The 18,744-nt window shown below is 45.4% G+C and overlaps 1 protein-coding gene across 1 annotated transcript; it reads right to left on the bottom strand.

Annotated features, from left to right (window-relative positions):
* Positions 1-10,189: 10,189 nt before the first annotated feature.
* On the bottom strand, positions 10,190-12,138 carry JUN (Jun proto-oncogene, AP-1 transcription factor subunit). The gene has a single exon (XM_064720128.1). It carries the CDS (start codon positions 11,803-11,805, stop codon positions 10,861-10,863), a length of 945 nt encoding a protein of 314 aa, XP_064576198.1. The 5' UTR covers positions 11,806-12,138; the 3' UTR covers positions 10,190-10,860.
* Positions 12,139-18,744: the final 6,606 nt, after the last annotated feature.

An 18,744-nucleotide genomic window follows, 5' to 3' on the forward strand; every position in this document is an offset into this window, starting at 1 on the left:
GTGTTACTTTGTTTCTGAATCTTCCAAATCAAAAACATCTTTTGTGCTCCCTAGGCTTGGTTTTGTTAGTTTATTTTACAACAGGATGCATCACTGTCATCTAGATGTGACTTTCAGTTTTGCTTGAATTGACACCAAAACCATGGGATGGTGGTTTGTTCCCCCTTCCCCTCTTTTACTCACTGCCATAATTTCCATCCAGCAAAGCTTTTGGGAAATAAGGAAGGAAAAGCCTTGCTGTCCAAGCTACCTGTGAATCCCATCCAAACAGAAAAGACTTGTGTAAAAGCTTGGCAGGCACTCCCAGCACATGCCACTCAGTGACTTCCTCATTTTATGCTATCATTCCATGTACAGAAAATGAATCTGAAAATCACAGTCATTTCCATTCATTTTTGAATGTGAAATTGTAAATGGTAAATTTCCTATCTGTGTATAACACCCACATTTTAAATCAAAAGTCCTGAATGCTGACAGCATTAGTCAGAGGAAATCCTGTATGAACATCCAGCACTTGAGTTGGACCTTCCCCTGGATCACACCATAGAAGGAGTTTGCAGGAAAACGTTCTGTTGCTGTCAAATCCTGTGTTGATTTTAACCCTTTACCTGCCATTGACTCTGGTATGACAGTGCTTTTTTTTCTAAGGCCACTTGCCATTTTCTTGTGATCAAAATGGTATTAAAAAACCATATATTTCCGTGCTAAAACTGCCTGTATAATAATAATAAACCAGTAGCATTCTGTAGTGCAGATGTGCACTTTGACACTCTCCCTTATGAGCACAAATAGTCTTCAGTGTATGCTGCAATTTGAATAAAAATGCCTATTTAGAATATTATATTGTTAATATTCATGTGTTAATTATCACCATGAAACAAAGTGCACAGGTCAGTAAAAATGGAAAGCTAAAAAAAAAGCCAAAATAACTTTGTACATTAACCCATGACATGGCCAATGCAATACCAGCAACAAACCCAGCTGTGTTGCACAGGATCATTTCACATTACATGGCTGAACCAGCTGTGACAATTTCTTTGCCTTTATTTAAAAGGAGCCATCTCTCAATGGGCTCATAATATGTCTTTAAAAATAAAAAAAAATCCTGTTTATCATTTTCATCTAGTGGGAAAATCCCACACATGCTGAGTTATTGTGGAACAGCTGGCTTAAATTAAAGCTTTGGACTTAAGGAAGGAATCTTAGAACATAAAGTATCAAATAATAGCTAAATTCCAGATTAGGATGAAGTTTGTCATGTCAGGCATGGCAAGCATATATTAGGCAAATGGACTTGAAGAATCTTAGGGATTTTGTTATGTGGTGAATCTTCATACTCCTCTTTTAGAACTAGAACCAGCCATGTTTAAACATAGTTTAATCTAATTTGATAAATAAATCAAAATACATTTCAATATATCATTGTTCATATGGGACAGGCTTTGGACTATGAAATACTGATGGATGTGCTCAAAAGAAATAGCAAGCCATTAAAAATTCTCAGTAATTGAGAGCTCTGCTTTTATTCTGACTCTTCTCATGAATTTGAAGAGCCTTTCATAGATTTTGGGAGCATCATCGTTTACTGATCATTAGTTGTAAGGCAAAAGTGGTAATTTTTACTACATGGAGAGTCTGTTTATTTTGAACCTGTACTTATAAAACTTTTCTTTGTGAACTCACAGACTCATGGAGTCATTTAAATCAGAGAGTAGATCTCTGTGAAGTCGGTATCATATTGAAGATCCAAGCAGAGGGAGGATTTAGACCAAAACCAAGTTGTTTGGTTTGGGGCTTTTCAGCTTTGTTTTTTAAGCCAAGACCTGGCCTGCCTGAGGAAAGGAGAATTAACTCAGTATTTCTGCACTGCAGATCTCAATCAGCAGTTATGGAGAACTGTGTGTGCAAATATAAAGGAGCTCCTCATGTACAGCTGTTGCTGGAATTAGAACTCAAATTCATCACTGGTTGTGCTCTTGGCTGGTGTGGTACCAGCTGAACCCCAGAAACACGGAGGAATCCGGGTTTATTATTGTGTATTAATGGCGAGGTCTTGCTTGTTCCTGTTTCTGCCGAGCTGTAAAGACAAGGAGTTTTATTTCTTCTTAATTGCTGTAGATCAGGACTGCCAGCCGAGGAGTGAGACTGTGCTGGAGAGGCAGGAAGGGGTGAGATGGGTGGCAGCGCTTTCCTGGGCTGATGGGCAGTGTGTGAAAAAGGGGATAATGGGAGCTTTTCTTTCTTACATTTGGCCGTGCAAGCGTCAAAACACGTAGAACTAAATTCCAGGAAGAAGCACTATTAGAAAGGCTACAGAAAATCAGGTGGCACCGAGCTGCTGGTGTTCCTCATTTGCAACAGGTTTGAGAATTGGGCTGTTTGTAACAAAAAAAAAGAGTAACTTCACAGGATCTTTCCTTCCCCGAGCTCATGACTTTGTTGCTTTTGTCCCCACGTTGTCATTGTTACCTTTAGAGTTTGACTGGAACCCGGACTGGCGTTGCCAGTAGTAAATAGGAGTTGTAGATCCTAAATGTGAGAGCTTTTCGTTGTTGCCACATTGAAGCCACAGCAAGAACCATTAACATTTAGCTCAAATCGGAGCCTTTCCCATGCTGCCAGCCTGGCATTTCCTGCGCAGTGGAAAACACAGGAGCAGTTTCAGCACGTGAGGATGATAATGCAGCAAACGGAGGGGGCCAAGGAAATAGCTCGAAATTAATTGTGGGTGGGGCAGTGTACTTTGTAAGTAAATTCAAAACAGGCATGGAAGCCAATATCAGGAACATGTGCAAGAAATTCCATTTATAAGCCTTGGAATAATAACCTCACTGCCCTCTTAAATAATTTTAAACATATATGCATAAAGTTAGTCATCTAACAAAAACAGTTTCATAAGCAGGTACAGTAATGTCTCACAGTTCTCCTTCAAGTTAATGGCTGCATGAAAAACGTTCCCTGGGAAAGTCAAACCATGTTTTATAGGTTTGTCCATATGGGGAGCTGAGCTTGTTTAACCAAAAGTGTGAACTTAAATTAAGTTAGCAAAACTGGTGCAAAATCTGTCTGGGCATTTTTGTACTGTAAGTTCCATTGAGAAGAATAAATTCATGAGTTCTGGCTCGATCTGTGGCAATCTGGAAATGGCTGTGACACATCCTCACTGCCTGTACCTGCATTTGTGTTCCACCTCCCCAGTTGCTCCCTGTCATTTCAGGTGTTTGTAGAGCTCTGTGGGTAACAGAATGAAGGGAGCAATGCAGGGAAAAATATTCCCAAAAGCACAAAAGAGGGAGTGGAAAAGAAAAGGAGAAGGGAAAAGGTGGTTGCTTAGGCTGACACCGAGGTACAAAAAATACATATACACATCAAAGCTGAGCTCCCTAAGTGCTCTGTCCGTGTTTGCCTGGCAGCAGCAGCCCCTGCAGCAGCTGTGGCTCCTGCAGTCACAAACTGGCACAGAAACCTGAACTGCTTCCTTGGTACCTTCATCAAACACCAGCTAAAGCTACCCGAGGTCCTTCAGGTCCTGGGTTGCACAAAAAGACAGATGTGCACACTTGGACCAGTCTGAAACCATCTGTTTGAAAGAGATGGAGCTGTGTAACTTTATTACAAAATGGAAATTTAGTCCAAGAAAAAACCCAGCTCCTGGTACAAAGTGCCTTTCCTTTCCTTTCCTTTCCTTTCCTTTCCTTTCCTTTCCTTTCCTTTCCTTTCCTTTCCTTCCTTTCCTTTCCTTTCCTTTCCTTTCCTTTCCTTTCCTTTCCTTTCCTTTCCTTTCCTTTCCTTTCCTTTCCTTCCTTCCCTTCCCTTCCCTTCCCTTCCCTTCCCTTCCCTTCCCTTCCCTTCCCTTCCCTTCCCTTCCCTTCCCTTCCCTTCCCTTCCCTTCCCTTCCCTTCCCTTCCCTTCCCTTCCCTTCCCTTCCCTTCCCTTCATTTGTCACTGTCCTGAAACAGGACAAATATTTCCAAAACAGGGATATTCAGCATCTTCAGGACTTGTGCTCCTTTGTTGGTAACTGTCAGTATTTTGAGAAACAGCCAAATTGGTCAACTTTATTGTTACTTCTCCAAAATTACACAGAGCCTAAACAGTTTGAAGTGTAGCGAGGGACACTTCCCTAAATATATTGAGTTGAGGTGGTTTTTAGAGTGCAAAAGTGGGAAATAAAATCCAGAAGTCTTTAACCATGGTGATGTATTATTAAAAGCTCAGATACAAGTGCCTAGAGAAAACTGCCTGCTTTTCCATAGGTCACACTCCTGAAAACTGGAAATTGTGCTGTACCAGAAAGATACTGGTTAGAAATCTCGGCTTCAAAGAGGAGCAGCTTGGGCAAAGAACATTAAATTCTGCTTGCAATTCATCATTTAAAGAAGGAAATTTGATGTTAACTTTCCAGGGGTTGTTTTGGTCAGTAACATTTTTGGGGACTAACTGCAAACTCCTGTTCTGGAGTCAGCTGCACTTACTGTGTATTTGTACGTAGTTTTTATGTCATTCTGCATATTAAGGCACTTGCATAACTAATTAAAATATAAGTACTTATAAATACTTTATCTTGTTCAGTCAGGAAGCAGGGAGAACAGACAATCTGTGTGATTGAGAGCAGAGCCAAACAAGAAAATTGGGGATGGATTTTGCCTGAAGAATTCAGGTTCTTTTTTTCCCCTTCAGGTATTTGGGTCAGACACTTGGTGATTATTAACAAGATAAAGATCATATCTTGACTGAGGCCCTGAGACACCACTAGAGGGTTCATTGCAAGTCTTGTTTTTAATTACTTGTTGCAAGGAGTTTTGCACAGTTAATATTTGGGGATAATATTTGGATAGGAAAAAAAAAAGGTGTACATTATGTATGGGCTGCAGCAGAGCAAAGCTTTGCATATGGAAATTTGTTCATCACTAACACGTGGTGGATGTTTGCAAAATGTTCTGTGGAGTGAATGTCTCCTGATTCTAATCAGGTAATTGTTGCTCCCTGGTTTCATCCTATCTGACTGGAGGCTCCTAAGTTAAAAAAACCTCGTTGCTGAGGCACAGGCACTTCAAGCAGCAATTTAATTTATCCAGAACACTCTCTGAAGGGGCTGGTGCTTTTCTGTCAACTATAAGGAGAGCCTGTGGTGCCTCCTACCCCAGCTTTGTTAGGTGTCAGAAGTAAACTGAAGAAATCCTGAGCTGCATCTCTAAAGTGTTGTGGGATTTTGTGTCTGACTTCTCAAGGTGAAAATAAAAAACCTCCAGAGCTTGCAAGGTGTGTGCAGCAGCTCACAGTTTTTGCTGCTGTTGAAAGGTCTAAAACTGCTTTTGAACACAAATGAACTTTTCATAGTTGGGGGTTTGATTTGCCATCACACAAAGGCAGCAACTTAGAGAATCACATCCCTTGAAATAGGTGGGCCCCAGTTTTGGTAGTGCTTGGCCATGCTTTTAAACTTACCAGTGATTCGGTGGAGATTCAAAACGTGTTCAGTTTTCCTTTTCAGTACAGTGCTGTGAGACAGAGGCTTTGTGAGTTTGGATAGCAAGGTTATTGGATGCTCCCTGTGTCCTGTGTGTTTTCATGACTTGGTATCTGAGGCAGAAAGCTGTGCTACAGCAGCCATCCAAAAACCATGCAGTTTTTCCTCTTTTCCTCTTTTCCTCATCACCGGGGAGGAGAATTCACAAAAACAGCCATAGACACTCACTCTGAACTCTTACTGTCCTCTGATGTAACTGTGGTTATTCTGTGACTAAAATCATGCAGGATCGCCCTCCTCATTGCAGTGATTATTTTAAGAATTGAGGAAAGCTGTTGAAATTATTCTGGTTTTAGGACACTTGTATGATAATAGGTTTCATCTGAAATCTTTTTTGGCAACTACACCACCTAAGCAGAGGCTCCTATTCCAGGCATGTGTGCAGCTGGTTCCAGGACTGTTTGCTTTTGAGCTCCATCTGCTGGAATTCTATCCTGTTTCCCACATCTTTGGTGTTATTATGCTGCCAGGTCTTACAGGAATTGGTTTTAATTAAAAAGAGAATAAGGAATGAAATTCCCAGTTCAGAGGAATTTTCAGCAAGTTGTTTGTCCTTTTGTTTAAGAGTTCACCTTAGAGATTGCTTGGAGAGTATAAGACTCAAAACCAGAAAATAATTGTGAGACAGAGCAAAACAGATACTAAGTTTTCTTCTGCTTTTGTTCACAGTTTCTAGGTATTTTATAGAAATTTGGATTAATCAGGTCAGCCATGACCTATCAAGTTTGTATGAGATTTCAAAAACAGATTACTTGTTCATTTTTCTGAATTAGGTTTTTGTTTGGTTTTCCCCTGATGTCTGTTGTTCCTCTATAACTAAGAAAATTAGCAGTGTTTTCAATATTTAATTAACTTTTTAAAAAGCAATTCTTCCCCATTGTTACTGTGCTTCTCGTGTTTCGGATATTTAAGGACAGAAGGGACCATGATGAAAATCTAATTTGATTTTTGTAGCTGCATTGTTTCCTAACAAAAAAGTACTGCAAAGAATGATGTGCAGAATTGGAAAAGAGGGCCCTGCTGTGCAAAACCCCTCTAAAAGTGTTTCAGTAGTCAGAGGCTTTCACGGTACATTATATGATGGCTTTTTACAAGTTCCCTTTGTAAGGAGCACATTCTCTGTTCAGAGGATGCATTATCCTGTTCATGTCAGCAGTAATGGATCTGTGGAGAATTAGAGTGGCCACCAGCCCTTGGGTGCATGCTCTGGTGTTGGCAGTGCATGTAATTCCAAGGAACAAGCACTTCTCTGGAAGAATTACCTTCCCAAAAAGCAAACCATCTTTCCTTATAAAGCTAATACCACCTTCCTTCCCCTGTCCCTCAGCTGGTGCCAGATGTTCCTAAGGTATCTTCTGTTTCATAATGGGTTTGTGTATATGGTAATTTCAAATATTTCCTTGCTGTCCATCTGCCTGTTAGCAATATTTTGTGTTCACTCGTGGTGTTTGCAACTTTTATTTTCTACACAGCCAACTTTGCCTGAACTGGTTTTAGTTCTTGATGTGGGTAACTCCATGTTGTTACACAGGAGTCTTGGGAATAAGGGGAGGGAAGAAGAGGTGGAGAACAGAGAAAGTGCAAGGCTTGATTTTAAAGATAAGTGGATTTTTTTCAGTTCTGCCTTGTGCTTCTCCTGGACATGGCACAGCCCACGCCATGGTGCTCTCCAGCAGTGCCTGAGCTTGTTCCAGCCTGAGCTGCTTTTCAGAAAGTAATTATTGTAATGGATTTCTTAGACTTCTGCATGGGACAGAGCTGTCAGCCATTTTTCACATAGATTGGAGGGATATTGTCTGGATTTCCAGACAGCTCCCTATAAAACAGAGATAGCTGAGGAATCTCTGGTCCTCAGACTTCATTGTTAAATGGGTGTGTGCTGCCTTAGGCTGGTATTTAAAGTTTTGAGGTTGGTATTTTTTAGACCTACAGATACACAGGGGTCTGTACAAACTTCCCCTGTGTTCTGAGGCTGAGAGTGGCTGGTAACTCTAACTCTGTCCCACTGGAGAATAAGTTAAATTGTTACTGATCTTCCTATCATGAAAAGTAGTTTGGATTTTAAATTATTCAGTGAGTCCTGATGGTCAAACTCCTCTTTGTAGCTCACTTTTGTTCATGGGATAGAAGTGTGAGGCTTCTATTGGTTTCAATAGAGACCCAAATTCTAATTAATATTGCTGTGTCCCAAACATGTTGTTCTGATTAGAGGCTCTTTGCCCAGGCATTTCAGTGTAGCCTGCCCTGTTTGAAACCCTGCCTCTTTCTGACTTCACTTCCTGAATCCGTTGACAACACTCACAGCCAAACAAAATACATGTTCACAATGCTGTTATTTGCAAAATATTCCCTTGTGAATACAGCTGGGGCAACAAAAAGAGTTTCTCTCTGAATCTCAGAGAGGACTGACTATTCCTCGTAGCAGCAAGGCCCATAGTGCAATAGGCAATTTTAGTCTTGGCAGTTAAGTAAGTGTTAAAACTTTGCATTTCACCACATATAAGTGCACACAGGTCTTTCATTGCCCTTGTGTGTATTGATCACACAGTGATCTACTAAGAAACAAACTGAGAGTGCTGAATTTCAATCTAGGCTGGGGTGGACCCGATAGCAACAGGCTCCCGGCCCACCACACTGTTTACAAAACAGATGGAGGAGCAAAGGATATAAACTCACTTTGCCCTCTTTTAGGCCTGATCCTCAAATGTGATGAGGGACCAATGAAAAGGTGCCTCTTGAAGTGCTCCTCATCTCCTGGTGAAGCTCACTGGCACTACACCCACCCTGCCTGGCAGATTCCGTGGGTGGGCACCACTGGAATATTGGCAGGAACAGCCCAACCGTGGTGCCCACTGAGGCAGCAGTGCCACGGCTCAGGAGCTCTCACCATTCCACACAATGTCACCCTGAGACAGAACACACAGCTGCACTTCTGAATGTCTCTGTGTGCACATGAGGCCAGGGTGGAGCAGACTGTCACTCAGCTGGCTTTAATTAACATAGTATTTTATGTAATGTATTTATTTTTTACGTAATTAGGTGATTAAGCAAAATGCTTGCTACTAACGTCTCTTCCATAACCCAGCGCTGCTGAGAGTTAAACATGCACCTTTGCAGGTAATTAATCTCCTTGCCCTGCTTATTTTGCTAGTTGGCACTTGCTAAATCCCTGTAAAACCACACCCAGCAGTGCTGTGTATTATCCCTCTGCTGTCTATTCCTACATATGGTCAAAATCAACTTACCTTCCGGGTTGCTGACATCAGCAAAACGTACTCTTGGCAAACTTGGGAATCCTCCTAGTAACCCTTTGTTTGGTTGGTGTTGTTACAGTTGTATTCCTCTGGCAGCAGCAAACTCCCTCCAAACGGTGCCTACCTTGACACGTGCTTGGGATGTGGAAGGACTCTACCAAATGAGCATCTTTAAAACATTAAAACAACCCCTTGTGTGATAAATGTGTGATAGATGGGGGGAAAAGTTAGAGGAAGATCCTTCTCTGCTTCCTGTAAGGAGCTGACCCACAGTAGTTGCAAGTTTAAGAGTATCATTTTGATAACAGTAAAAATGTGTATATATAAATATATATAACTACCTAGTAATTTTCTGAAGTGACCTTAACCAACTCCATCACTTCAATTAGGCATATTCCAGTTTAAGGAAAAAAATACTTGTAAAAAAAACCTGCCTGCTTGAGAATAATGATTTTCTAATATTCTCTGGCAGTCTTTTGATATCATCTATTTTTTCTTGGCTGTTTGGCTCCAAACAGCAAACAGGAAAACATCTGGTCTTCTTCAGATAGGTTTATTAAACAAAATTAATTGGGAGCAGTGTTTAAAATCCTGGTAATAAAGCTGTTTCCCACCCCCCTCCAGCAAAGTAGCATGTTTCTGAAATATACCTGTATATTGTCATTGTACTAAAAATCTAGATTGTTTTGTAAAAAATACCTGGGAAGTGCCTGAGAAGTTGCTGTTTTCAGCAAATTGCTAGGAACAAGCAACAGGAGTTGCTGTTTTTCAACAAGTTGCTATTTTCATTTCCCACTAGGTTCAGTTTTCCCAGCCCTTCTATTGCCAAGAAGGTTAGAACCCAGAGTAATATCCAAAAGGGAAAGGATTTAGAGACAGGGGAAGGGTTATAAACTTATTTTACTGTTGACAACAGCATTGTCATAAATATTAACAGACAAGAATCACCTCCTACCTGAGAAAACACAGGGATAAATATTTTTATATTTTAAGCCTACAGCATAATTTTCTTAATACAACCACCTGCCTTATCTTCTTGAGGGCATTAATTTAATAAAAAACATGTCAGATCAAGTAGCCAGTTGCTCCAGTTCTGGAACAATTTCGTTCCCTGCCTTCCCACCCCTGCACAGCCCTGCCTGAAGTCAGATGTCTGAGCTGGGCCCCAGGAGCAAGGCAGGCAGGCTGCAGCTGGGGAACCCAACCTCAGCAGAACCCCAAAAGTTGCAGGAGTTCAGTGAGGACGATCTGGCTGCTCCCTCCCCTGCTCACACCTTCTCCAGGACATGGCTGGAGTTACAGAGTAAGTTCAGCATAATCCCTACCCTTCAGAGCGCAGCCCAAAGGGCATTTTCCCAACTAAGGTACTAGCCAAAAAAAAAAAAAAAAAGTGTGAGGGGAAAAATACATTTTAATTCTTTTATTTTTCTTAAATATAATAGAACCTTCTAGAATTTTTTTCCAGAAACAGAAACATTAAAAAATTATACTTTATTACAAATGGTAAACTCAGAGTGCTAAAAAAAAGCCTCTTATTTACAAACAATACTGGGCAGTGCCCAAATAAACAACATAAAAATAACTTACAAAGTCATGAAGTAGTTTATTGACATTAATCAACTTTCATAAAATAAAATAAAAAAAGATATGTACATACACAATTTACTTGAAGGCAGGCAGAACAGTTCTTTTTTTTTGTTTATCAGCCTCCCACAAACCTCCCTCCCACTTTTTTTTTTTTCTTAAGGAATACTACATAAAGCAATCTACAGTTTCTATTGCAGTTTAACCTTTAATACTGAATGATCATCGAATGTTAGGTCCATGCAGGTCTTGGTCAATGTTAAACGAAGATCTGACATCTCATCCGAGCAGGGACAGCACTTCCCGGAGCAGCGCTGGCCGCTGCACTCCCGGCTCCAGCTGAAGGCTTTGCCAGTCTTTCCACACATGCGCTTTGCGGAGCACAGGCAGGACTCAGCCTCGCAGCTTTGCCATTAGCTTTATGCCTCTGCCGCTTTGGATTTTTCCTCTTTTACTTGTACCACAACACACAGTTCTCGCTGAAGAGTCTCTTCAAAACGTCTGCAACTGCTGTGTGAGCATGAGCTGGCACCCGCTGTTGACGTGGTTCATGACCTTCTGCTTAAGCTGTGCAACCTGTTCTCTGAGCATGTTGGCAGTGGATGCCAGCTCTGAGTTCTGGGCTTTCAAAGTTTTCACTTTTTCTTCCAACCGGGCAATCCTTTCCAACTTCCTTTTCCGGCATTTGGACGCCGCGATTCTGTTCCTCATGCGCTTTCTCTCGGCTTTGATTCTCTCCTGTGACTCCATGTCAATGGGGGACAGGGGAGGAGTTTCCCCCGGCATTTCAGGTACAGTCTGCGGCTCCTCTTTCAGAGCCTGGAGCCGGGGATGCTGCACGGGCATCTGGGGGTTTATGTGATGCTGGGGCGCGTATCCCATGCTGTTGGCGTTGTAGCTGGGCGCGGAGCTGAGCGCGTTGGGGTTGAAGTTGCTGAGGTTGGCGTACACCGGGGGCTCGCTGTGCAAACTGGTGTTGAAGCTGGTGCTGCCGGCCATGGAGGACACAGGTGCCATCCCGCTGGTGACAGGTTGGGCGGCCGAGGTGACGCTGGGCAGCGTGTTCTGGTTGTGCAGCTCCGCCAAAGCTCTCACGAAGCCCTCGGCGAACCCCTCCTGCTCGTCGGTGACATTCTTGGGGCACAGGAACTGCGTCGGGGTCGGCGTGGTGGTGATCAGCCCGTTGCTGGACTGGATGATGAGCCGCTCCAGCTCGGGCGAGGCCAGTTTGAGGAGCCCCACGTCGGGCGAGGTGAGGATGTCGGCGTTCTTGTTCCTCAGGTGCGGCTTCAGGTTGCTGGAGGGGTCGGACAGGTTCAGCGTCATGTTCTGCTTCAGCACCTTGGCGTTATTGTATCCGTACCCGCCGCTCTCCGGCGGCGCGAAGCCGGCGCTCAGCGCATCCTCGTAGAAAGTAGGCTCCATCTTTGCACTCATAGAACACAGTCCGGAGAGGGGAAGCTGCCCGGCCGCCGCTCAGCTCCCCGCGGGCACCCCGACCCTCCCGGGGAAGGGGAACGCGGAGCCGAGGAAGGAGAAACGCGGAGCCTTACTGGATCGCCGCTGCCGCCGCCGCGCTGAGAGCCCGCCCGGCCTGGCGGGGCGCCTCGCCGCCCTCCTCCTCCGCGTGCCGGTGGTGCCGGGACGCCGCTCCGCCGCCACAAGTACTTTCCCTGCCCGGCTCCGCGCTATTCCCGCTCCACCGTCCCGGCGGCCGCACTCAGTCGCGCTCGTTCGCTCCCGCCCGCCCCGCGCTCTGCGCCCGCTCCCGCCGTGCAGCCCTTCACTTATCAGCGGCCGCGAGCCCGCTAAAAATAGCGCATGATGTCACCCCGCGCGCTCCCCATTGGCTGCCGCCGCCCCGTCCCCGGGGGAGGCGGGGCCAGGGCCCGGCGCGCGGAGCCGGCCCGGGTCGCCATGGCCACCCCCCCCTTCAGAAGCTTCTTGAGCGCGCGGGGCCTTGTGGGATGACGTAATGCCGGGGGGGCGCGCGCGGGGCAGTGTGGGCTGACGTCTTTGTTTTTGAAATATCTGGTTACCGCGTCCCGCGCGCGCGGGCTGCGCCGCCGGCCCCGCCGGGCGCCTCCTCCGCGGGCACCGGACCAACCACCGGCCCCGGGGCCGCGCTCAGCCCCGGCCCGCCGCTCCCGGTGCGCCTCTGCCTCCGCCTGCTTGTGCGCTTGCTTGTTTGCTTGTTTGTTTGTTTGCTTGTTTGTTTGTTTGCATGGCGGCCGCTGCCTCCGCCGGGTTTCGGGCTGTGCAGTGCTTCCCCCCCCCCCGCCACTCGCCTTCGCCGCTCCTCCCTTCCCCGGCGCTGGTTCGGCCCTTCAGGTGGCGCTCCCGGGGAGCCCCACGTGGTTTCCCCGTCCCGCCGCCCCCGCCGCTTCCAGGCAGCGCCGGGGGCGGCACCGGGGGCACCCCGCGCTCCCCGCCCCGGGCTGAGCCCCCGCGGGGCCGCTGGAGTCCCCGCTCGCCCGCCCAGCCCCGCGGGAGCCGCGGGTTTCGGCTGCGGGTGTTCGCGTTCGCCCCCGCGCCTCCGGCCCCCGGCACGGCTCTGCCTCTACCGAGAGCCGGGACCTCAGTTACCGGCCTCGGGAATAACCGGGAGAACACGGAGGGGAATAAAACCCGACAGGAAAAAGTCGGGTTGCGGATGGGTTTCTCTGAACTTGTCCTCCAAGGGGAGGGGACAGCGACGGCCTAATTTTAGACAGTGTCCCAGTATTGCTGTGGAATTGCAGGTTAGTCGGAAGGGAAAATAAGCGCTGGAGCCGAAGGATCGCGGCGGAGCAGAAAAGTCTCTGCTGGCATGTTCCCCTCGGAGCAACAGATGGGAGCTGTCTGCTCCGCTGGAGCTGCTCCGTGCGAGCGGCGTTCCGGGGCAGAGCGCTGATAACAGGGACCCGCTCTCCTTACCTGGCCCCGCACACACCCTTCTCTCGGGATAGTGGGGGGGATTTGGGATCGCTGCCAGGCACCTACCTCTGCAATAAAGTGCACCAGGTATTTGAGGACAGACGGTGACAATACGGGGTGGCACGGAGACTGCAGGGCTGTTCTGGTGTGTTTGACTGCCAGCAGTGCAACAAGTGCTCCTTATGCTTCCAACGCGAAGCTGTTGCCTGCTGTTCAGCTTTTTGTCAGTGCAGAACTTGGTCTGTCAGCTTCAATCCCTTCTCAAGATGTGTGAAGCTAACAAACTTAGGTCCAGTTTTGAAAACACACTTTCAAATTCTCCAGTTCTATTTTTTCCTGGACATAATGACATAATTACCAGTTACCGTATAGGAAGGAGCAGCGAAGCAAACAGAAACATCAGCAGCTATGAAAGAAAAGTGAAGGTCCAGCTCCCCTCTTGGAAGTCGTTGGGGTGTTTTCCTTCTGCGTTTTTCCCTGGTGTTCCCACCTGACTTTGGCCACATGGTGGGCACTGGTGTTAACTGGAATGATGGAAATAATACATGCAGTGTGTTAACGGTTTGTGGCACAAAATAAAAAGTTTGGACTGGATGTGGGGGCTCACTGTGTGCAGCATCTCTCTGGGCTGCAGGTAACTCAAACTTCAGCTGTTCAGCCAAGCAGCACTGAGTTACTGCACATGCATAAGAAAATCTCTGGAATTCATTAATGCAGTGAGCACTCAAAGCAGTTGTTTAATTCCTCTTAATGTTTACATGCAAGATAAATAGAGAGCAGTGGCTGGCTCTTCTGGCCCCAGAGCCAAGGGCATCAAATGAATCTGGCAGGTTCGGAATAAACCAAAGAGCTGCGGTTCAGCGCTGGAACTCCCTGGCAGGGCTGGACTGAGGGGTTTTAACGTGATTGGATGAATTCACAGAAGAGAAATCACTTAAGGTCTGTGATTCACAGAGCATCTACACTGGCTCTGGAAATCCCAGAGCTGCAAATGACTTGTGCCTGGGGGGCAGCCCTGGCTTCGTGTGCCTCCCTAGGGAGCCGCTCCTGGCCCCTGTCAGAGATGGGGATCTCGTCGGACCTGATGTGGCCGTCCTTGATGTGTTACACCCCCCGGAGATAGCCCAGAAATGACCTCCTCTGTGTCACCCCGCAGTTTTCATGTTTATAAAGGGCAAGGAAGAAAATCTGAAGAAATATAAGACTTGAATTCAAAGTCGTTTATTGTGTGGAGTTTTTTTATTTTGAAATAAAAGATTTTAAATATTTCCATATGAAGCTAAAAATGGGGAGGTTGTTTGTGGTGTCTGGTACATAGGCAGCCATGCAGTTAATTTGCTGTATAGACAAATACTACTAATAAAGTTTATTCTGATTAGTTTTGTGTATTTAATTGGTTGTGTTGTTTTATTTTATCTTTTGGGGTTTTCTTCTGCATGTTTCTTTTGTCCTAGAAAGCAAAGTTCAGACTATGAGGAACACGCTCAGCATAACTTAAACCACTCTATCACAGATTTGTATAACCTGAAAAACTGCCTTTGGAGCCCACTGATATCAATGCAAGGTTTTGATTAACTTCAGTGAGGGTTGGATCGGGCTGGAGGGATTAATTTAATTTAATTTAATTTTTTTTCCCCTCCACCCATTTCAGCTGTGTACTTCCTTCCCCTTGCAGAGGCGGGGTTTCAGGAGCAGACATTCCAGTTCGCTGGGGACGTGTAGGAGCTGAGGCCCGTGGCTCTGGGGGACACTCATTACAGTAATTGCTGCTCACTGCAGGGAATTTGGTCCAGGCTGCAATAGAGTCAAGGTGCTTGTGAAGGTTGTGGGGAGCAGGAGAGCGCTGAAATCAAAGACAGGAGCTCTTGGCTGCTCCCAGGGGGTTTCCTGCCTCACTGGGGACCTTAGGGAGGGCTTGGCTGAGATTTCAGTCCCAAGTTCAGCACTGAGACCTTCAGAGTGGAGCAGATCCAGAGGTGGGGCCCATGGGTAGTGATCCTTCGTGGCCATTAGCCAAGGAGCTGGTGGCTATGCCCTGATTTATTAAACACCTATTAATTCTGGGCTTTTGTTCCCCCTTTCCTGACGTCCTTAAGAAAATATTCCTTTAGTGGGATGAAGGAACACTTCCTGACCAAGGTACAAACCAGAGCCTTTTACATGGCTCAATAAACAAACTTGTGGCTAGGAATTGCCAATGCCTGCCCTGTGTTTCTGAGAGGCCAATGCTTTGAGCAGCAGTAATGCACATTTTGATTTATAAAGTTCTCTAATCAATCAATAGAAGCCTGAGTGAGGCAATCAGATAATCTGAATAATTAAATGGCTTTTCAGGGACAAATTAAAATTTGTTACACGCACCACATCCGTCTAAATTATATTTGGTGTCCAGGAATAAATGGGTTTGTTGTTTTGTTTCTTTCCTGCATCTCAAATGCTTTTGACGTATTTCAAAATCATTTGGAAAAAAAAATAAAAGGATAAATGTCAGCTTCTGATTTTTTTTTTTTTACATTGGAAACAGTGCTCACAGAAAAAATGCTTTTTTCCACATAAATATGGAAAAATATGTATATTAAATATTTCAATAAATATTTTCAATGTTTATTGAAATATTTAATATACATTAGATACATTAATATTTAATGTATATTAAATATTTCAATAAATAATTTTCTTTAGACATGCTAGACTATTTTGCTTTTCCTTCTCCTCAGATAAATTTCCATAACATCTTTATTGTATTGAAAATTATTATATGGATTTTTTGTCTTTTTTTTTTAAAAAGGACTTCACTCTTTCCAAATGTGATATCCTTCTTCACATCTTAAAGTGAATAAAATTGGGAATTCCTGGATTTCCACACACTGCTTTCCACTTGCTTAAGGAATTACTATAGACCAATTTTCTCCAACTGGGGGAGACAAGAGTTTGAAGAGTCAGAAAGCACAATATTTTTCTCTTAGTTACTCCATCAAGGCACAGTAAATAAGATGGAGGTGAGAGGGTACAAGGAACAGTTTCCTTAGGCCAAGTGGAAGTGAAATCATTCCATGTTCTGCTGCTCCCGTCCCTTGCCGGTTCCTCAGGGCGTGTTTGCGTCCTCGGTTCAAGTGGGTCCAAGTCTGCAGCGCAGCACAGGCGTGGCAGGGCTGCCACCTCATCCACCCCCGCCTTCCGTGGCCTCTCCTCCTGCTCTTTGCTCCCTGCAGGACTCTGTGGCCAGGTGGAGATCCAGGAATTGAGGCTGAAATAAAAACAAATCAATACATGCGGGGACACAGGGGAAAGGTGGGAATGCATAAGCTGGGGGAAGAATGGGGCTCACGACTTGTATGGACGACCCTGGAACCAAAACTCTAAAAAAACCCAGCCAGTCTTGAGTGAGTCTTCATTTTGCACATGAAAAATGCTCTTCAGAACCACAGGCACTTGTAAATGAATATCGTGTCCATCTCCTCCACCCTCCATTAGTCATCGCATAACCAAGCCATACGCACTCAGTCCTTTTCATCTTTCTTCTTGTCAAGCCCTTTAGCCTGTCCCCCTCACCTACTCATCCCACCAATCATTTTAATTAATCTCTGGATTTCTTTGAAACTAATAGTTTGTGGAATGGGGGAAAATGAGTAGGTTACAGAGACAAGATTGTGAATGATGGAGGTGGGGCAAAGTTAGGAGGCTTTGCAAGACCTGTTGGGTTACCTCTGGGGCAGGACAGCAGTGCTGTAAACACACAGAAAGGCTGCAGAAGTGAGGGAGGAACCACTAAAAACATCTTCCATTTTCCTAGGAATGCTGCCTGAGCAATTCAAACCCTGGGTGTTGATGTGCAGCAACATCTGAATGAAAGATGTGATATTATTGTCTCCAAAGTAGATGGGATGACCTCTTCACTCAGTAGTTATAATAAATTTCTCACTATTGTGCTATAGAGGATTTCAGTGCTCAGAAATATTTTTTCAAATAAGTAATGAACTTTATATTTTTTTTATTCAAACACTTGTATGTATTTTTTAATTTTTGATCAAAACCCTGAGCAAGTAGAAGTTAACCACATTGTCTAGAGATGAGTCTGAAAGGAGCCCTGGGGCCTTGCTTCCCGTGCTTTTTAGAATCCTGCAATGGCTGGGGTTGGAAGGGAACTTAAAGATCATCTTGTCCCAACCCCCTTGCCCTGGGCAGGGACACCTTCCTCTAGAAGGATGTTTGGGATGTTACAAATCTAAATGTCACACCAATAATGTCTCTGTGCTCATTATTTCTATACCACAGCTTAGCCGGTGCTCCGGGAAATAGAGAGTTGGGCAGAGTTCCCATCCTGTGGAGCTTGCAGTTGGAAAAATCCTCTACACACCAAGAAGGCTGGCAGAGTAGCAGTTGATCCCCAGTGGGAGCCAGAGGGGGAAGGTAAGCAGGAGAGGAGGCACTGGAGGACGGGTGGCATATGGGAAGCAGACGGCTCTGCTTGGCATTGGGAGCTGGCAGCAGGAAAAATGTACCATACAAATAGAAGCATATTGATGCTGAGTGCTGGGGAGGCAGGTGAATGCCTTTGAAAAGATATTTACTGTGTTCAGGGGGAAAGATCCTGCTGGAAGTGTGCATATGTTCCCTTATTACTGAGGTGGGGTTTCGCCGTGGAGAACTGAAGTTAGCTTTGTGGTCTTTGGGTATTTCAATAAACAGACAGTAATGTCAACAAAATGGATTTATTTGCAGTTGCCAGTTGTGACTGAAAGCCTCAGAATAACTGGATTTAACCATTCAGAGCCCTGGGTAAAATAGCTCAGTTTTGATTAGGGTCTCAGGACAAATACAGACTGCTTAAATTTTTAATTAATAAACAATCTGGCATCCTGCCAAAGTTGACACCTTGCTCTGTCTTAGCAGCTGTTGGCACAGTAGGCTCCTGGCAACCTGGGATAAAGCAGTACTTGCAACAGGAGAAGGGGAGGAAGCGAGCCTGCATGAGGCCAGAACTGCCCAGTGAAAAGCAGCCCAGAGCTCAGGGATTTCCAGGGAGCAGCCAGAGCTTTCCTGCTCTGTGCCGTGGGCTCAGGCTTGGACACAGACAGAGTTCCTGTCCTGAATGTCAGCGGTGGCTGCTGGGTGACAGATGTAAGGACACCTGTCTGAATTCGGGTAATGGCTCTGACAGGAGGAGCAACAAACAGAGAAAGCATTCAACAGTGAAAGTAGGTCCTGCAGGTTGCTCCTTCCCAGGGATTAGTGTGGTGGAGCCTGTGGGGAAGTTTACAGAGGGCCTGCTCACGTAATTCAAATGGAAACATTCACCGTGGATGACAGTCATTTGTGTTGGAGTCATGGTGTGGGAGCAGTTGGGGTTGCCAAAGAGCCAAGGAAGGCAATGTAGGCAGGAAAGGGCATGGCCTGGGAAGGATGGTGCCTGGAAGCACAAGCAGAGTTCAAGGTTTCTGGTTTGGAGAAGGTGCTGCT

The sequence above is a fragment of the Zonotrichia leucophrys genome, chromosome 8 (assembly GCF_028769735.1).
Source record: "Zonotrichia leucophrys gambelii isolate GWCS_2022_RI chromosome 8, RI_Zleu_2.0, whole genome shotgun sequence".
NCBI classification, from domain to species: Eukaryota; Metazoa; Chordata; class Aves; order Passeriformes; family Passerellidae; genus Zonotrichia; species Zonotrichia leucophrys.

Excerpts from the sequence above, each read along its gene's own strand:
- JUN (XM_064720128.1), bottom strand. The coding sequence starts at position 11,805 with ATGAGTGCAAAGATGGAGCCTACTTTCTACGAGGATGCGCTGAGCGCC.